At 35.4% G+C, this 20622-nt stretch overlaps 1 protein-coding gene across 2 annotated transcripts in view; it reads left to right on the forward strand.

Moving 5' to 3' along the window:
• LOC145695180 (V-type proton ATPase catalytic subunit A) overlaps positions 1–20622 on the forward strand; it is a 57555-nt gene that overhangs the window by 24449 nt on the left and 12484 nt on the right. For both annotated transcript variants that reach the window (XM_081772145.1, XM_081772146.1), the window contains exons 6-10: positions 6298–6449; positions 8391–8532; positions 10185–10314; positions 15639–15765; positions 16273–16521. In XM_081772145.1, the coding sequence (XP_081628271.1) occupies positions 6298–6449; positions 8391–8532; positions 10185–10314; positions 15639–15765; positions 16273–16521 (800 nt within the window). The remainder of the gene's footprint in view (positions 1–6297; positions 6450–8390; positions 8533–10184; positions 10315–15638; positions 15766–16272; positions 16522–20622) is intronic.

Here is a 20622-nt window from a genome sequence, read left to right on the forward strand (position 1 = left end):
AAAAGCAACAGGGAGATCTCAAGAATATGGTGTGTCCCCCACAATCACCGGATTGTAATCCAATTGAGTTACTGTGGGATGAGCTTGATAGGGCAGTTCGAAAGATGCGTCCCTCTAGCGAGAAACACTTATTTGAGTGTCTTCGCAAAGCCTGGATAGCAATCAAGCCCGAAACTCTACAGAAACTAATACGGCGAATGCCCAAAGTCTGTAAAGCTCTTGTCACAGCACGTGGAGGCTACTTTGATGAATCAAAGATTTAAATTTTTGACAAAACAATGGTCCATTTCTGTTAAATTTCCATATTTTCCTCTCATACATATTGTAGGTTCCAGGTAAAAATAAATTCCATTGATATGTCTTTGCTTTTTCTCGAATACACGTAAAGTATACATAAACCTACTTTGTACGGAAACTTTTCGGGGGTAGTGTATATTATATATATATTATATTATATTATATTATATATATATAGGGTTATGGCACTATATATCGAACACTTAAGGACATTTCTATGAATATTTAATCATTATTTTCTATCAGTGAGGAACAGGGCACTGTTTTAGCGATAAAACTGTAAATGTGTTATTTCTTGGTTGAAACCAACCCTTTATGACAATTATAATTAACAATTTTGAAATTTGAAGAACATTTAAATAGCAAAGTTGTATTACTTCATGTATCGAACGGGTTGTGTTATATATCGATCAACGAGGTTTTAATTATCGAACAGGCTGTTTTATATATTGAAGAGCGGGGTTTAAATATAGAAACAGAATATTTTATTTTTAAACAAGTTCACTTTAAGGACAATACGGATGTAGTTTCATTGTAAACACATTGCAATAACTCTAAAATATAAACTAAGATAGCAGACGCAAAGAGGAATACATATTAAAATGTTCTAAGCTACAAAATGTTTCATATCGTCACTATTCAGCACAGAGAGGAGCATCTTACGTTAATCTTTTTGGTTGCCTTTCTTCTTATTCGGTCCTTTCCGGCATTCCTCGCAAGATATTGCATACACTTTCTTCAGCCTAAATTGTTGGGGTTTCTCCGTGGCTTCAGGGAGTTTGAGAAACTCTTTAAAGAATCGTCACTACTACTTGAGGAAGGCGATCATAATTCCGAAGCAATCTCATCTTGATGCAATATTTTGAGATCATAATAATTCCGAAGCAATCTCATCTTGATGCAATATTTTGACTTGTGAATTTTTACTCCAGTCTTCGAAATGATGGCACCTAGAAGATCCTTCTTGGGTGAAGGTGCGTACACATTTAAGCGTTCATTATGCCATGTGAATTCACGATTATCACTTGCTTACTCTTCGTTTTCTTCTTCTGAGCTTCTATCATTTGTTGTTTAGTTTTTATCAGCCAATTTAGTTTCATGTGTCACACTGTACCGGGTTTTAACACTTTTCCAATAAGCATCCAAATCTGAATCACAATCACTGTTCCTCTTCGTCACGTCTTAGTTTGTCACGGAACATATTAAGAACACGAGGAGGCATGAATTCTTCCAGATCATCAAGCACGAACTTCAGTTTCTGATGAGCAGTAGGGAACTTTTGTTGAGAAGATGAAGGGAAACTCTAGTCACTCTCTTGATGTTTTTCCCACTGGGATCTTCCGATTATCGTCAACACACTTGGTATAATCCACAGCAGCAGGACTCAATGGATAAAGACCACACTTACGAAATGCGCTTTTCACACTTTCTGGTTTGACGGCATCATTACAAACTTTCTTCAGTTGGGGTGCAAAATTTACCTTCGTTACCGAGAGTTTTGATTTTCTAGTCCTAAAGAGCATTCTTCAATGCTCGTTTCAAGGGTGAAAATACGCCTACATCTGCTGGTTACAGAAGATGAGTGGCATTGGGGGAAAGATAATACACCAGTATTCGATGATCGTGACAATATCCAATGACTTGAAGTGATAGATGATTCCTGTGCCCATCAAGAAAGAGAATAACAGGAAGTGTGATTTTCTCAGTGTCTAGACATGGACTAAACCGTTGGAGGTAAGTCAAAAATGTTGTAGTCTTCATTCAGCCAGTTTCTGTTTTCTCATAGATCCATAGCTCAGGTACATTCTTCTTCATAATTTGCTTAAGTCGTACGTTGTTGTAGATAATCATGGTTTGGGCACAACACCCGTCAGCACAGAAATTGCCAAGTACTGTTATGCCCTCTTTTTCTTTAGATGTTGCTGTAATTTGACGCTGTACTTCTCTCACACCAAGGTACTTTCCTGAAACCATGTGGAACAGAAAGTTTTTGTCTGCGTTGAGGATCCTTCTTGGGTCTTCCATTATTGCACTTAATCCCTCAGATTCAAGATAGCTCTAAAGTTTAGCAAACCAGCCGCGCATTCTCCCTTCCAAAACCGCAGCCCTGCCCTTGCTAGTAGTTTCAACCTTCTTCTGAGATAGACAATGATGTCTTCCTATAAAACACCTGAATCAAATTTTTCCTGGTCTTTCATGCTTGAACGATGTGTTTCTTCCTAAAGACTGTACGATTTCCTGAACAGTGTCCAGTAAATTACTTTTCTTAAACGGAAATCCTCTCTTTGCCATGTTCATTATCCATTCAGAAATTCCCTCATCTTCTTGTGGGCTCAGGAACGGCTTCCGGCCAAGAGCAATCTGTCTTCTGACTCGATAATTTATCGTTTAAAGTTGTGATAGGAACCTGGAAGGCTCTCGATGTCTGCCTTCGGGACATCATACCGGACCTCACCTGCTGAACAGCTTGTCAAGGCAGATAACGAATAATGGAATGGTTTCATCTTCTGACAGGGTTGATTCTGATTTTGGGGACACCTTCCTTGTTGGATTTCTTAATTTTGCCCATTGTCAAATCCTGAGCAGTAGTTAAGGATACTCAACAAAAATGTAAACAATTATTTATGATTAACTTCAACTGGGTTACTAGTCTATACATTGAGAAGAAGATCCCGGGTCAGAATTGTGAAATAATGCGATCAGCACGACGTAAGACCTCGATTAGATAGGCTCTCTTTGAAGAAACATTACTAAAAATTGTAAATCTAAATATTTTTATAACGGTTTGAACCCATGAACTATCAGATACAAGGTGGATGGCTAACAATTCAGTGTAAAACTCGGTATTCAGTGCAAAAGAAATCAACAACTTAGTTAAATTAATATTTAAATCACCAATAGCCCTTCCAATTACAATAATGTTCGATACAAAAGAACACTTTTCCTTAAAGAAACCTCTTTTATCGAACGGCATTTCGATATTACGAAATGGGTCTCTAATATCGAACATTATTTTCTTTTCCCTTCAAATAAGATGATAGCTGAAAAATAACATTATAACAAATAAATATACATATATTGATATTAACACATCGTATTATTAAAAGGATACCTTATAATGACACCATCACACATAGGAAAAAGATTATTACTGCAGTGCTGCACCTTACAAAAAATATAGCGATTTCTCCAATCTCCCACCAAAACCAAAGACTATGAAACTTTCCCGTGTTCGCTAATATCGAGTACGCAACGTTTTTGGTTTTCTTATTTCTTAACGAAATGACCAAGGTGTTCGATATTTACTGCCATTACCATATATATATAAAAAGTAAGAATAACCTGGAGTTGTCGGTTCAGTTCTTCGTTTGTATTTTAAATCACAAGTGAACATTATGTAATGTGAGTTCTTGCCACCTGAGGCATGGTGCGTCCTCAGGTTGTGGATCGAAGAGAACGCATCTAAATATAGAGGTAAGGTTCAAATAATCATGAATAACCAATCACGGACAGACAAAAGCTGGTCCTCCAGCTTGGGGATTTGGCGTGAGGCTAACAACCTCATCCTGTTTTTTCAACTTTCAGAAACATTCACAGAAGCCTCAGACTAGGACTGATAACTTGGCACAACCTCAGCAATCCAGTTCGCTAAAGCAAAGTCGCTGGAAAGCTTTTTTGAACGCGGCATTGTGCCTTTGGGTTCCATAGGCCATAGTCAGTGAACATTATGAACCATTTCTTTCCTGACAATCTTAACCAGGGAAACTAATACTCTAGTGAAAATTTCGTCTGTGGTTTAAAGGGTAGTTGATTAGTTGAGTCATCTTTATTTATTTTTTTTCTTTCTTCTTCATATAATTGCTCAGTTAATTCCATGATTAATGTGAAATCTAAGATAAATACTATATATTAAAAGCTGTAGAAGTGAAACGGTTGTTACCACATATATTCGAAGAGTGATCTTAAATGACACGCTCTGCATTAGACGTGGCTGTTTGCTGTAGGCAAAGATACGCAAATTCGGGCTTGATATACATAATCTGAAGTGTAAGTGTTGTTTTGATATTCCTTTTGTCGCGCTCCACTCTTGTCAACCGGTTATTTTCTATCTGATAAACTATAATCATCACAAAATTATATAAAGCTTCTTCTATCTTACATATGTCATACAAGAAAGTTCCGGTTTTCCCAGTAACAGGATTCGTATGTGTTATTGCTCACGTCATTCTGGTAGTGTAGAATCATGACGTAATTGTAGTTGGTGGAATTACAATAGGATTTACTTTCGTAACGTATAAGACCGATCATTGCTAAGTTAGGTAATATGATAGAGATGAACTGAAATTGTGAGGAATTAAACTTGTATTTGGTCGGCAACACAATTGAATACAAATGTGAAAAATTACAACAAAATGCTCAGAATGTTTGTCGGAATCATATTCAATTACAAGACATCCCATATAATCTTCCAGTCCCTTGTAATATCCAAAAATAGGTTTGTAGTTTATGGGATTCCGACCTTAAAAAAACTATTAGCACTTGAACGATGAACATTTTCATATTCGAATACTGTAAGTATCGAAACACGAATGCAAGAACAATTTAGACAGTGTAAGTGTATAGTAGAAAAGGAGTATTAAGAACAGCAAGAAGTAATCAGTGTTACCGTATGAAGTTGTCAAAGTATTGACATACGTGTGCACTCCAAATAACCTCTTAAATAAATAGAAATAGTGTAAAATTCGTAGTAGTGTTATCATATCTTTCTTTCACTAGTTATAAACTTTAAGTGACGCAGTTGCTCTGTCAGTCAGACCATGGATAAGTCTCTCATCTATTATGAATACCACTAAAAATTCGACGGTGAAAAGCAAGAAAGAACGACGCAAAGATGATTCCATACCAGCTAGGTATTCATGTAATTTTTGTTCCGGTACTATTCTCTTTATATTTATCATTCATTTTAGTCAGACTAGAAACCCTCTAGTTACCTCCAAACTTGTTTGCATGATTAATTAATCACTTACATGTAGAAACTGTTTTTGCATACTTTATAATCATCTATATATAATCCATACATAATCTACATAATTATTTTACTTAAGTATGTCTGTTATTTATTTTCATTATTTTATACGATTATGTACTTTATTCTCTTATTTTGTAACTATAGTTTCGCCGATACAGTTACTAATGTAGAATCTTCCAAATATTAAATACTCTGCGAACTCTAAGGCAGAGAAATAACATGTCAAGAGATGAGACGATGTAAATAACTATTCCAATTTGAGGCAATCCACAAGTTAGGGTAAATCGAACGGTGATTAATATAGCCTCTTTTCTTTTCCTATATCGTAAGACTAATGTCAGTAATTAGAGTTGCAGCGTAAAACTGACATACAAACCTCAGCATTTAGCATTATTCATTTTTGGCTTTGCAGTTACAAAGGATTTTCCGTTGAAGTTTTACCTGAATTTGACAAGTAATTTTCGATTATATCTACTACATTATCTTTAGGTAGCTTCAGATGGAAAAGGAAGGCCTTGCTCTCGAACAAATGATCTAAAAATGACGTGATTTTACAACTAATTGCATATGTAATGAGAATACAGCTTCCTTAAGAACACACAGAAGTTTTCTAGTATATATTTTAACGACAGATTACTGATGTTTTCCTTTTTCCAGGAATTTCATATACTTTCTAACCCAAACCTGAATATATTCTGGTTCACAACATAAGATATAAAGAACCTAGAGTATGAAATTTGCAAAATTTATTAAATATTAATTCCTTTCGGAACAAACCTGATGTGCACATAATACTGGAGCGAGCATTAGCGCGCTAAAGCAGGCGGTAGAGCACAACACTTGTGATCACTATTCAGACTAAGCTTTTGAAGGTAGCATTTTGCAAACATATGTCATATAAGTTATATCTTCACATAAGTTACAGTATTTGTTTTAATATAAAGAATTATAGAAGCTTTCGTCTCTTTCAGGATGTGATTTTGGAAACTGAGTTTGATGGTGAAAGATCAAAATATACTATGTTGCAAGTGTGGCCTGTGAGACAGCCAAGGCCGGTTACCGAGAAATTGCCAGCAAATCACCCACTGCTGACCGGTCAGCGAGTTATGGATTCCCTATTTCCGTAAGTAACTGTAACTTCATCTATTCTGATCAGATGATCTATTTGCTTCTTGTTTGTTTCAGAAATATTAGTAATCAGTTTAGCACTAGAATGGCCAAGGGACGAATTTTGGTCCCTTTGCTAGTTTTGTAGTCGTATTGTAACGTTACATCAATATTTTGACTTTTAATATTTTGACCCGTAGTACCAACAGTTTCATTTATCCTGATAAATTTCAAACTAACATATTTGATGGTATACCTAGAATGTCCGAAGTGGCCATATTGGTCCATATTTTTTCCCCATATTTTTAAGTGTTCACATCAGTTTGAGTATATTGGTTCTGTAGGTTCGATTGCAGTGTAACACAGCAGCATCAAGGTTATGTGAGATCTAGACCTACATCTTAATGTTGAATCCAAACGACGTAAGCTCTCTCTCCGGGAATTAATCGGTCTCTCCGGCGCCGAAGACTCATACTCTAACCGCATAGCCACGAGGCGATTTTCTATATAATATTGTATACAGTAATAAGTTTTGGATATGCTTACAAGAAAAGGTGATTCAAGATGGTAAAAGTGATGAGGATTTCGAATAAACTCAGATTCGTGTACATAAGGTGCGAAATCCTAGTAATGAACACGGAGACTTTCTCATGTTACAAGTAGGGTAAGTGACGATGATTACGATCCGTCACATGTTCATTGCTCGTATTATGAGCATTGTAAGTGAGCATTACCAATTAAAATTGTATCCTTCTTGCCTTAATTAAAATTCCGTGATTTCCCTTCCTCCACAAGAGAAATCAAATACCAACAGTGTTGAGGCAGTACCTAGTCGTCTTAATCTTTTTCAAGTACCAGTTTCACCAACTACAAGGGAATGTTCTATGGGTGTGGAGCGAGAAAGAGATCAATCTTCTGTAATCGACAGGTAGAATCTTGAAAATTTCAAGTTTCAAGGGATGAGCAACGTTCCTTTGCAAGTTTTCCCAGCGTACCGTCAAGTCCGGGACACACCGCCGTATGACGTGCCTCACAATATCATACTTCACAACCCTGGACCCACCAAACGAAGTGTCATAAGCATATGATGCGTAATCAGTGGAAGCATTGATCCATAACATCAAATTATGAATTAAGAGTGAAGCATATCATTACTTGAAAAATCACACATGGTACGACATTCATGGAACTGGACGCTTTGGCATGTATTTTGCATGCAAAGGATGCATATGATGCAAGGAACTTACATATAAACACCTTATGGTCTTTGTAAGAAGACCATTTTTTCACTCGGAATATTGCATTTAAAAAAATGATATAAAACTATAAAATTTGAGATTAGATATAAACTCTTAATTTCTCGAATGTTTGAAGATTGACAAATTCGATTATATTCCAACACATAAGAAAAGATATTGAACATAGTAAAACATACATGATTTTTCCTCAACATAGTACGAAATAATAATTTAAATATACATTTTTGCAAGAAATTAAAATATAAAGCTACAAACATTGGTGTGGTGAAGGGAATAATTTGTTGTTTTCAAAGCATTTGTGAAATACATATGTACCGTATATTGTTTTATAGTAATGTGGCACGTATGTTCAAATATTGTCCTAATATAATTTTGAATTTTATAATAAGCATATTATTAAATAAACTGGCTACAGTTGAGTAGTTAAACTACGTTAGAATAGTGAAATGACTAACCACAATTACAGTATCTATGTATAAATCGATTATTGCTGTCAGGAAATGTTCAGTATAACAATTGGCCAAAATGAACCCTCGGCCATTCTTGGTATGTTCGGAAGCCCGGGCAGTTTAGTGTTAGTAAAGTACATACAATGAACCTGCTAAAACGTAGTTTGGTTACTTAAAAGAATTGTATATAGAACTTACTCGTACTTCGTAGTTGTTCTTGCTCGATGGTAAACGTGTACTCTTTTACAGTTGTGTTCAAGGTGGAACAACAGCCATTCCTGGAGCTTTCGGTTGCGGAAAAACTGTGATCTCGCAATCTCTGTCCAAATTTTCAAACTCTGACGTCATTATCTACGTAGGGTGCGGAGAACGTGGTAACGAAATGTCTGAGGTAAGATAATAAATCAAAATTAAAATTAATATAGCTGCCAGGGTTTACGAAGTTGCAGTAAAACTAACGTAGCGAGAGGAATTTTGTTCTGTTGGTTTCAATATGCAATAAAATAGTCTTAGTATGTTTTATACCAGGTTGTTCGGAAATAGATTACTGAAACACACACAGTCCACATTTAACCGTTCTTGATTGAGTCTGTTAAAGTGATGGGACTGTAACAGTTGTCACATTCATATGCGGTTACTTTGACACCAGAAGTAGAGGTGAAAATGTCATAAGATGGTTGTAGTGGTGTGTGCAACGTATGTGACCAAAATGAATTATTTTGTTACAGTTGAAACTGGAAATATAATAAAAGAGTGTTCTTTATTGTGTGAAAGCAACGTGATATTCACAAAATTACACTTTTCTTGAAGAGTGCACGCAGAATTAAAACGAAATAGCACTTGAACATTTGCATGTCAAGTAGAAACTGAATTGAAAGATATATAGGGAATTCCACTGGAAAGTTGCCCAGGGAGATATTGGTTAAAAATAAGTAAAACATATCGAGGCTGTACTATCTTATACAGAAATAATCATTATGCACAGGAGCTTCCTCCACAATCCACATCACTAGCAAAATGACATCAATGTAACTTACAAGACCTGTGCCTATGGCGGCCTATGAGAATCCATTACCATAGCATATTATCGCCAAGCTGTTACATAGGGATTAATCGCCCAATCACTAGTGCAGTCCATCACACTGTCCGCAAGGCGAGCGTGTATGTGTTAACACCATAGCATATCGCAAAGTAAGAGCAAGGGCAGAAGGCTCTTCAAGCACCACCTGGTTGGTGACCACGGGAAATGACCATGGATCTACGTGACTGGAGAAAGTTCGGCACATCACAGGGAGGTCCATGATAGACAGATATTAACTTTGTGTGCTACAGAGAAAAGCTAAAGTTTCGTAAGGACGAGAAAACTGTTAAAAATCAATGCTGCGTATTACCAAGAACATGCATTACCGTACGCCATTTTACATGGACTTAATACCAGGATTATATGACTACACTCATGTGGAACTGCACCAGAATAAAGTGTAGTCACACGGCCAAAACGTTGCTGGCTTTCTATCTACGGATAGCACTTGCAACTGCTATTCATGTATTTTGTTCGAGGATATTCCTATTACGAATCCAGACACGTTTCATCACGTTCAGAGAATGACCTCTGAATAGTTTGCAAGCAGGATTGGCACAATTAACTCCTGATAAAACTGCCACGAAGTTTGCTGCATTGGGAACTGCCGTGAAGTGTCTATACCGGTGACTTATTACATAGGGCATGATCGATGCTGGCGGTGTGGAATCTCCTAGGTAAGCTTCAACTTTAGTATGTTCGGATCGAAACATAAGCATCCTTATTTCCTGTTAATATTAATGAAAAATTCAGATTGAGTTGAACTAAATTATATAAATATATTGTATATAGGGTACTAAGTTTCAAGCCTATAGAAGTTAAATTACACTTGTAGTTTGTGTTACACTTGGTTATTTTCAGTGTTCTATTATACGTTTATTAGTAATGTTAATGCCATATTAACCTCCTACATTCATTTTAACCTGCACAGTAGTAGCTTACTCTTCATGTCACTTTCCCAGGTATTGAGAGACTTTCCCGAACTCACTACGGAAATTGAAGGTGTAACAGAATCCATTATGAAGAGAACAGCACTGGTTGCGAATACCTCAAATATGCCTGTAGCAGCTCGAGAAGCTTCCATTTACACAGGTAAGTTTCGAGAATTAAGCTTCAGGTACTAGCTACCAAGTTAAGGTAGTAAGTCACGTGTTTGTTCACATAATGCTGTATAATATTTGTCTACAATCTTTGTTCATCTACAATTTGAAGGAATGTTGTTTTAAATTCGAGTACCAATCGGTTCTTCTTTATACACTTACGTTCTTTGACTTATTAAAAAAAAAAAAAAGTAACTAAATTAAATTAATATTGATGGATGTTTAGAAAAGTTAATTTACGTGGTATGAATAGCTGAGCCCCGATCTTAAGAGCGAAAAAGTGTTATTTATCAGGAACCGTAGTAATTAAAGCAATGGCACAATAGGTCTTAAAACCTGGATTCTATTTGTGATCCACTCATATACATTTCCAGTCTTTAAGGACTGCAAACTGGTCAGTATTTTAAAAGTGAGGTTGTATTTCAGGCTCACTGGAAGCTTAAACGAAAAATTTTCAATTATTAAATAGTAGTTGGTTTTTCGTGGTGAGTCCAGTGATGAAGCATACCAGTACTCGGAGGGCTTGTTTACATGCTAGATATGTTGTTGATTTACAACTGTCTAGTAGCACTACTTAAACAATAGGATGGCCCAAAAGACTTGCACCATGGAATTACATCCGTGAACGTAAATAAATTGTTGGTGTGATTCTAATGGCAGTGGTTAAAAATAATTTTTAATGATTAAAATTAGTCACAAATGTGTCACTATAATGTTTTAAAAACACCATACTACACAAATAACACGATAGTCGCTGTAACTTAGTTTCATTTGGCTTGGTTTATCTTCAATGCGTCCAGTTGCTGATGTTTTTGGAGCTTCAACTTCCAGCACTGATCTCCTCCGCCACAACCTATATACTTATAAATCAAGCACAGCGTTTTCCTCATATCTTCGTTTTTCCAGTACATTCATGAAACATTCCTGAAAATGTACCAAATGATTTTTCACTGTCTGCAACAAAAGCTCGTTACTTAATAACTAAAGCCCTTGGTTCATTTATCAAGAAACAGTAGATAAATAAAATGGAAAACGTAATTTTTTTTCTCTGCTCTGACGAGACTACGAATGCTGTTGCTTACAAAGAGCTGCAGACAGCAATAAGTATCGATCGACATCCAAAGAAATGGTCACTCGACGTTTAAAGACATTTTGCGAGTTCAGCGACTGGAGTATGTACCCAAAGCTGTTTGGGGTTATAAATGGTTCTGCCTTTCCATGCTCAAGCTTGTTAATGCTCAGTAGTGATGGACCAAATATAAAGCAAGCTGTGATTAAGTTGATGAATGAATCCCTTATTCTGAAGAAAGAAAAGAAAAAAAAAAAAAAAAAAACGGAGTTAGAACGTGTAATATTCGTGTACCGCACAATATATTTAGGAATGATATTGTGGAACTAGGGATTTTACTTCGAACCTAATTTCCCAGTTTCGTGATTTTTCGATGGTTGATAAGTAAGATGGGAGAGTTTCTCGAAAATCCCAAATGATCTAGAGCTGCCCAGTCATTCATAAAGCATGTATCTTCTGGATGGTTAACCTTGGAGCCTGCTGGTAGACTGCTCCAGGCGTAGTGACCACAGTAATGAAATATTTCTTGATCTAGGTGCCAAAGTATAAAAGTAATTCGATAGAATGTTCAAAATAAAAGTACGAAAGTCTGAAAACTGACTCAAGGAAAGCAGAGGTTACGTTTGATTGCTTGTAACAACTCTAGTTTAAAATTCTTCCTTTTTCTTGCTTTCGAAAAAGGTATTTTCATTTTTATTAATAAATTCTGTAGATTTTTTACAACTAAACTAAAAATGAAAGTACTGCAGTCTGAAATTCGATAATATACGCTGTTTTTTTTTTTTTTTTTTTTTTTTCACAGTTTAACAAAAACAATCTTGATAATTTACATCAGTGTACAAGGAGTGATCAGAAAGTAAGGTTACAAAGAATGCAGTTAAACGTGTATATGCTACTTCGTATAACCAATACAGCCAACAGGTACATAACTCTCTACTCTATGGCCTATGGAACCCGGAGGTTCAATGCCGCGTTCACAAAAGCTCTCCACTGACTTCTATCCTTAGCCAATTGGATCCAGTTTGTACTTTGTATTCCTATTTCTGCGAGATCCATCTTAATATTGTCCTCCCATCTGCGCCTAGGTTTTCGTAATGGTAGTTTTCCGGTTGGTCTTCCAGTTGCGGTTTTGAAAGCGTTCCTACTTTCTTTCATCCTGGTTACATGACCTGCCCACCTGAGCCTCCTAAATTTGATGATCCTAACAATGTTGGGTAAACCGTATAAATTTATGTAGTTCCTCGTTATGAAGTTCCCCATTCCCGTTTCTCTTGGGGTCCTAATATTCGTCTCAGGGTCTTGTTCTCAAATACTTTCAATCTATGATCTTCCTTCCAAGTAAGCCACCAGGTTTCGCAACCATACAGAACAGGCATGACCATAGTTTTATATATTTTAAGCTTCAAAGTCTTCGACAGAATTCGCAACAACAAGAGATTTTGAACTGAATAATAACACGAATTCCCTGCATTCAGTCGACACGTAATTTCTTCGTGAATATGGTTTTCGACAGATAGTACATATATTAGGTTATTTTTCAACATAGTTTCCATATGGGCTGAGACACTTGGTGCGTTGTGGAATGAGTTTGAAGACTCCCTCCTGATAAAAAATCATGTCTTTGCGTGTTCAGCCAAGTTGTCACGAAGAGTTTCACCTCCTCGTTTGAAGTAAAGCGACGGCTTCTTAGGTGCTCCCAAACGACATTCCCAGTTCTGCCAGAAGATGCCATATCGTGATCCTCCTGTTGTTCTGAATTAGCTCCTCCGTGCGAGCTGTTCAAATCTGTTGATGCCGTGCTGGATCGGCCGCTGCCAGTGCCAGTGAATTTCAGCCGCGGTTACATGTTTCGTCCACAGAAATCAAATAACTGGCAAAGGAACATCTTATATTGATAGTAGCATTGCCCAATCAAACAATGCGCAATCGATAGAGGAGTGAAAAGTGAAATCCAAAGTTTTACTGGCCGACACCCAGAAACACAGGAGATACAGAGGAAAGAAGAATTTAGAATCATGTGAAGATAGCAACGCGAAAGATACACTGACACAGAAGGAACTTCAAAATTATTAAAGTAATCAAAATGACATTTACACTACAGTATAGTAAATAAACATTATACCCACAAACATACTCAATAACATATAATGCAGTGTTACCAACCGAGCACAAAGTTGTTTTGTTAAATGGCATGGAATACAAATTATAACGTCTAGCAAATCTAATTATGAGTAGAATCATACCTGTAAAGTCTTGATGCACAGTATTGCCAACGTTTGAGAATAGACCTATATGAATCTTGGATGTAGAAGAGTATATACAATACACAATTCGAACTAGTTAAAATCTAACTGAGATCACAAGCAAGAATATAATCACTGAAGTACGAAAATAAGTGACGAACCACAGTGTCAAAGCAGTTTTGCCCAAGTGGAAAATCAGAAAAGTATCAAACAACACACAAAACTGAAATGATGCATGCGCTTGGATTGACAATTGATTAGCAGGCTCACATTTCTGATGCACCTAATATTGTATCGCCTCACACATTGGTTTTGTTATAATTTATGTTTCGTGCCATTTAACAAAACTTCATTTTGTGCTCAGTTGGCAATACTGCATTACATATGTTATTGAGCATGTCTGTGGGTACAATGTTTGCTAACTATACTGTTGTGTAAATATAATTTTGATTACTTTAATCATTTTGAAGTTCTTTTTGTGTGTGTAATTTTTGCATTGCTATCTTCATATGATTCTAGATCTTTCTTTTCTCTGTATTTCTGGGTATCGGCCCGTAAAACTTTGGATTTCTCGCTTTTCTTCACTCCTCTATCGATTGCACATTGTTTGATTGGGCAATGCTACTATCAATATAAGATGTTCCCTTGTGAGCGTACTTCTTCGTGACAAGTTTTCCAAACGAGCCGCCATTTGTATTTACCTACACCGAGCGCCGTGGGTGGCGGGTGGATGAAACTGCAGTTGCCAACTCCATGTATTAAAATTACCGCACACTCCTCATTCCTCTATTAACAGACGAAACTCCAGAAATATTGGCCTTGTAACCTTAGTTTCTGATCCACCCTCTTGTTTTATTATTGGTACTATATTACTGTTATTGCAAATTTCATTAACAATCAAACTAGTTTAACACGTTTTTATGTGCAGTGGGAAGTAGTGTTGTCAGTTTATATATACACACATACAGCAGTCCTTTTAATTCGATGTCCGGAGACATGAAAAGTTAGGTATCTTATTAATATGTAGTTTTAAATAGCTAAAATCAAACTAACAGAACTATTGTATCTACATGGAAAAAAAATAATATGCAATAAACTTAAAAGGAGTGTATTATTTGAATAATACAATACCGCCAACAAACTACATTTATTTTATAGTACATAAATTAAGCTACACATACCATGGAAAGCACCTAAGTACAGTAGCATATTCTCTAAATTAACTCACAGAACCATACACACAATTAAGTCTTAATTATCCGTTCTTTTGTGATCTTAGTTTGACGTAATTAGATTCTTTTTACACGTCTTCAGTTTCATGTCTTGCGTAAAATGTGTTATTAGTAATATTTGGTTGACATTTCAATAAATCTTCGTAAATTTTCAACCATTTTAATAAACTTGATCAGATTGACTTACGCTCTTTCTTTACTACTTCTATTTCATTTTTATTTTCTTTATTATCAAAGATTGTCACTCTTCCCTACGGCTTCCTCTGAATAACTGAAAACCAGTGGAAACTATTTCTGTTTGCAGTCTGTCCAACACTAAACATTCTTGTACTGTATACTTAGAATTATTCTACTAGCAGGTTTAAAACTTCGATTTGTCTACGATTTTTAAAAAATCATTATTTCCAATACAATTTTCAAGACAAATAGGACTTTTGTTTGAATGAACGCGAGTCTACCGTATATATATAAAACCTGTATAGGCCATTAAACTGCTGTTATAGTAAATACCGAGACACATTCTTCTCATTTAAAATCCTCGCTTTTTGTCCGTTTCGAAATCCGTAATTGCTCAGTACTTGCATCTAAAGTAATTAATTTTGATCACAAAACTACTTTTCACCCCTGGTCTTTGGATATCATTGAAGCCGCCTCTGAACAGGAATTGATGTGAAGAATAAACATAATTTTCATTTAATACATATAATACGAGTTATTAAAAACATTTGTTTCATTTAATACATATAATACAACTTATTGAAATATTTTTCAGGTATTACTCTGTCTGAATATTTCCGTGATATGGGATATAATGTTTCTATGATGGCAGACTCAACTTCACGTTGGGCAGAAGCTTTGAGAGAAATTTCAGGTCGATTAGCAGAAATGCCTGCTGACAGGTAAGATTGCATAATTGTATAGTTTTTTTTTCTACAGTTACGTGATTAAATAAATAAAAATAATACATGAGAGATTGTTCTTTAATGAAGATTTAATAGTAAAGTTAATTTTCTAAAATATGTACTTACGTCTATCAATATTGAGCTTGAAGTGCTTTAGAGTACTTTGTCAGTCTCGCCCCCCATTGTCTGATACATTAGAACAATCTTTAAAGTCTAGTTATAGAAGGCTTATACAGAGTGGCCCAAAATTAGGTATACAGTCCCGTACTGATCGGTCATGACATTTTATATACTTTACTTAGTTATCCATACAGGTATTTTACTTAGTTTCTTTCTTGTCTATTAATTATTTTTTTTTTGGGGGGGGGGCACTTTGTATATTGCATTTGTGTGTAATTTTTAAAACTATTTTTTGACTTTATTTTTAATGCTATATGTATAAATAATTTCAAACGTTGTCACATGTTTTCAATATTTTACTAAAAAATAATTTTCTTATTTTAGTGGTTACCCAGCCTACTTGGGTGCCAGATTGGCCTCTTTCTACGAACGAGCTGGTCGTGTGAAATGTCTTGGTAATCCCGAAAGAGAAGGATCTGTAAGCATTGTAGGAGCTGTATCACCACCTGGTGGTGACTTCTCAGATCCTGTGACATCCGCTACATTAGGTATCGTACAGGTATTCTGGGGTTTGGATAAGAAACTGGCTCAGAGGAAACATTTCCCATCCATTAATTGGCTAATCTCATACAGGTAGGTCCTCTGTAGTAATTTAGGTATTGTATAATTTGCAATACTAAAACTTTGTTTCTGCAGTGTGTATTGAATTAGAAAGCAGTTTTGAGAAACCTTTAATCAATATAAATATGCTGAGATGTAGGACTTGAGGCTTTTTACAATTATGAAACCAAGAAAACAGTTGCACAATTTTTTTAAGTGAGCTTACGTGCTAAGTGCAAACGATTTTATGTAGCTGGTTTTCAAAAAATAATAGAACGCATTTTAACAATTATGAAGTTGCCCCACATTTCAAAAGCAGGTAACAGTTATGTAATTCATTTAGAGTGAAAATTCATATTATATTTCCAAGTTTTTCAGATTGTTTTTATAGTTTCTTAATACATTGGTGTATGTTGTAAATTATTATACAATTTATCAGAATTCAATTTTATAAATTAATGTGCAATAAATTAAGTACGAAGGCGCAATAGACCTGGATTATTCATAGTTTTCCTAACTTAGTTTTCATTAGAGGATAAAATATCATCATGAATATTTCCTGACTTCAATTTTATTGTTGATAGTGCTTTGACTTATCTTTCCCCGCATGAATGTTTGTCATGTTAAAATAACCCTTTACAGAAACGAAAAAAAAAGGCGTAATTCATACTAATTAAGAATACATGATGTTGCAAAAATTTTGCAGAACCTCCGGTACTTACATAACCATTTTTAGGGAGGCTATTTGTGAGTACTTGATCACATTCCACAAACTTCTCTAAAAATTGGTGTGCAAGTACTGGAGCATTCTTAAACATAGATATTTGGATAGTTCACATACCAGTTTCTCAGTGATGTCTTGACCCAACTACAATAGGATCCATAGTAGTGGAGCTATGAACTTTAAAAGTCCACTTATTTTCGGCACCCTATAACTCAAACTATCCACTTTTGAGCACACTCACATAAACATTTTTTTTTTCTTTCTTTGATGTGAGGAATCTGTTCCCAAAATAACGTTTTTGTAACAACCTGTATTGCGTACTAGTATTTAAAAAATTTGGAAGGTGTCTTTGACTTTTCGAGCTTAGGATATCTAAATGACAATTCTTCCTTTCATAAATTTAATTTTCGAGTTACATTACTCCACTCATGAATTAGATAATCCAAATTAGTTATTATGATCAGTTATCTTCGGGCAGGCTCTGTAGCAGTGTTTTTCATCAATTAATTATTCCTTTAATTTTTCTAGTTACAATCTTCACGCTTTTTATTGCGATCTTCCATATTATTTTCTTTATGGAAGATAGATTTTCATTGAGTCAGTATATTTTCATTGACTCAATAAAATTATTATTATTATTATTATTATTATTATTATTATTATTATTATTGCTACTGAAAATTTAAGATCTCAATATTACGTCCTATTGCAATGTAAATAAGTATACTGAAGTTGATAGGAATAAAAAAAGAAAGGATAAGAGATACTTTCGAGGGATTAGTGTACGAAAGGAAACGAGAGGGGAGAAAGGTGTCAGCTCCTGGACAATATTAATGTCGAAACTTCGGATACCTAAACAGGAACTAAGTAGGATTTGTCTTCATCACGATACATAATAACACGCTTTCTTTGGATAAGACTTTGGATTATATATGCGTTATATTGATATTTTAACAAAATACTAGCTGAACCTGCGCTCTCTACACAGCGCATCACTCCCATATGAACATTAATCTCCTTGTCATTCCTCAAATCTGTACATGTCCCATTACAGACATAAGTGAAAGACGTCTTGATAAAAATTGGCAAGAGGCACCATAAAGAGGAGATTTTGTCGATTACTTTTTCAATATCTCGCACCGTTTGCAAGATTTGAGCCTACTTCCGGTCGGAGTTTTTAATTCGTGTATGATCAGGATTTTCTTTCTTCTTGCATGTAGTATGTAATAAGCAAATAAGTTACACAGACAATGAATTATGTCGTCAGTGATATATGGTGTTCATTGGGCAAAACACTCCAAACAATGAAGATTCAACTTACTGTTAGTGGAGAAATGGTTATCTTAGTTTTACATTATCATTTGGACATGAAACAAACGCCTGAGAGGTATGCAACTCCTTTATACAATTGTGGTGGTGGAATGTATAACGTGTAGGATATGATGCTTTAGTTTTTTTTTTCCTTTTTAAATTTCAACACTTCCAGTGTACCCGTAAAAATGTAATAAAGAAATAATGGCCATGTTTTTTAAATATTCAATTAAAACTGGACAATCTACACAATTTGCAATCGATCAGTGGAAACGTCATCTTTTTAGACCTGTAGTTTCCGAGATCTCATTGTCGAAAGGACTGGCCACAAACATATAAACGCCTTCTTTTTCCAGGAAAATATGAAATACATTCCCTCATTTTGGGTCTAGAATATCTGTGCATACTTTCGTTCGTTTCGGTCCACTTTTTGATTTTCGAGCGTCAAATTTCAAAATTTTGGGTGAGGCTTTTGTCCACTAAAACAGTTTTTTCCGCAGAAAATAAAAAAAACACGTATTCGCTTTTTTATTTTTTATTTTTTTTTTTTTATTATCCCTACACAGTTTTGTTGCAACCCTCATGTCCTTTAGACACTTCTGACGTACTGTTATTAGCACTTCGGATATTTCGTGATCTTTGCGTTTAATGTCCCACGATTATACTTGTTAGGTTAAGAAAGACCATGATTAAAGTAAGTGAATTATGATGGGCGAATTAGTGGAAGGAGAAAATGGGAGGAAATTGGAGTGTCCCGAGAAAACCCACGAGCACGATGTTGTCCACTTCAAGCTTACTTGCCTTGGGAAGGGACCAAGTACCCCACCCGCAGATCAGAGTTGAAGTGGGTTGGTGGGTCAAGTGGGTTGAGGGTCAACAGCATGTGGTCCACTGTGACCCACTCTGATCTACCGACCCAACTTACTGCATTGTAGACAGTATCTTCTGAACAGTATATTTTTTTCACCCTCGACCCTAGCCATAGGAACTAAATACACGTTTCTGATTGGTTGCAGTTTGCGATTGTCCAAACCTTTTAGTGTACGTATTGTGTATTATAGTAATAGAAGAAAATTGTCACTTTATTGGAATTAAAGAAGAAAATTGAAGAAGCAGCTGAGGTTAAATTAATATTATGGCAGTCAAGCTGGAAGAAAACTAGCTCTGTGGGGCTTCTGACCCTTTGTTATTGTTACTACTACTACTACTACTACTACTTTTCTTCTTCTTCTACTACTTCTACTACTACTACTTCTACTTCTTCTACTACTACTACTACTACTACTACTACTACTACTACTACTACTACTTCTACTACTTATTCTTCTTCTACTTCTATTACTACTACTACTACTACTTATTCTTCTTCTACTTCTATTACTACTACTACTACTTCTTCTTCTTCTACTACTACTACTTCTTCTTCTTCTACTACTACTACTACTACTACTACTACTACTACTACTTCTAGCAAAATTGCACGCGTAACGTAAGTAAATCACTTTTTTTTTGAGTATTATTTATCTTATTTTAATGAAAAAAAGTATTATGGAAACTTAATAAAAGATACAATATAAGAATTAAAAAAGTTTCTCTGAGCCGGGTTTGAACCCACGCCAAAAGTAATCATAATTACCAACCAGTTGTGCTAGCACTCGGCCACGAAGACCGACAATACTAGATGGTTCATTTCTGCTATATTCATGGTACGCGAGAAACGGATAACTTTAACCAAGCAGAACCGTGTATTTAGCTCCTATTGCTAGGGTCAAGCGTTCCTCAAAAATATGCTTTTGAACAGTGGTGAATTTGTCTACGTTTTACTTTCAAGGCTTCCATTACCCTTCCCTTTTCATTTGTTTCTGTGTACTTACCTGACATGAGTATTTCTATGAAAAAAGAATTTGAGGCATTTTTATATATTGATATTTGTAATTGCAATAATAGCAATAGGACGTATACTACTACTTGGCCTGAGAGTTTTTAGAAGAGCTAACTACTGGAAAAAATAAATTTTTGAATCACTATAATATATAAATTATTATATTAAAAAAATGGATGTAACTGTGTGCGCTTGATCATCACGGCCAAATTGCAGT

Source organism: Thermobia domestica, chromosome 9 (genome assembly GCF_964235325.1).
Source record: "Thermobia domestica chromosome 9, izTheDome1.hap1.1, whole genome shotgun sequence".
Taxonomy (NCBI): Eukaryota; Metazoa; Arthropoda; class Insecta; order Zygentoma; family Lepismatidae; genus Thermobia; species Thermobia domestica.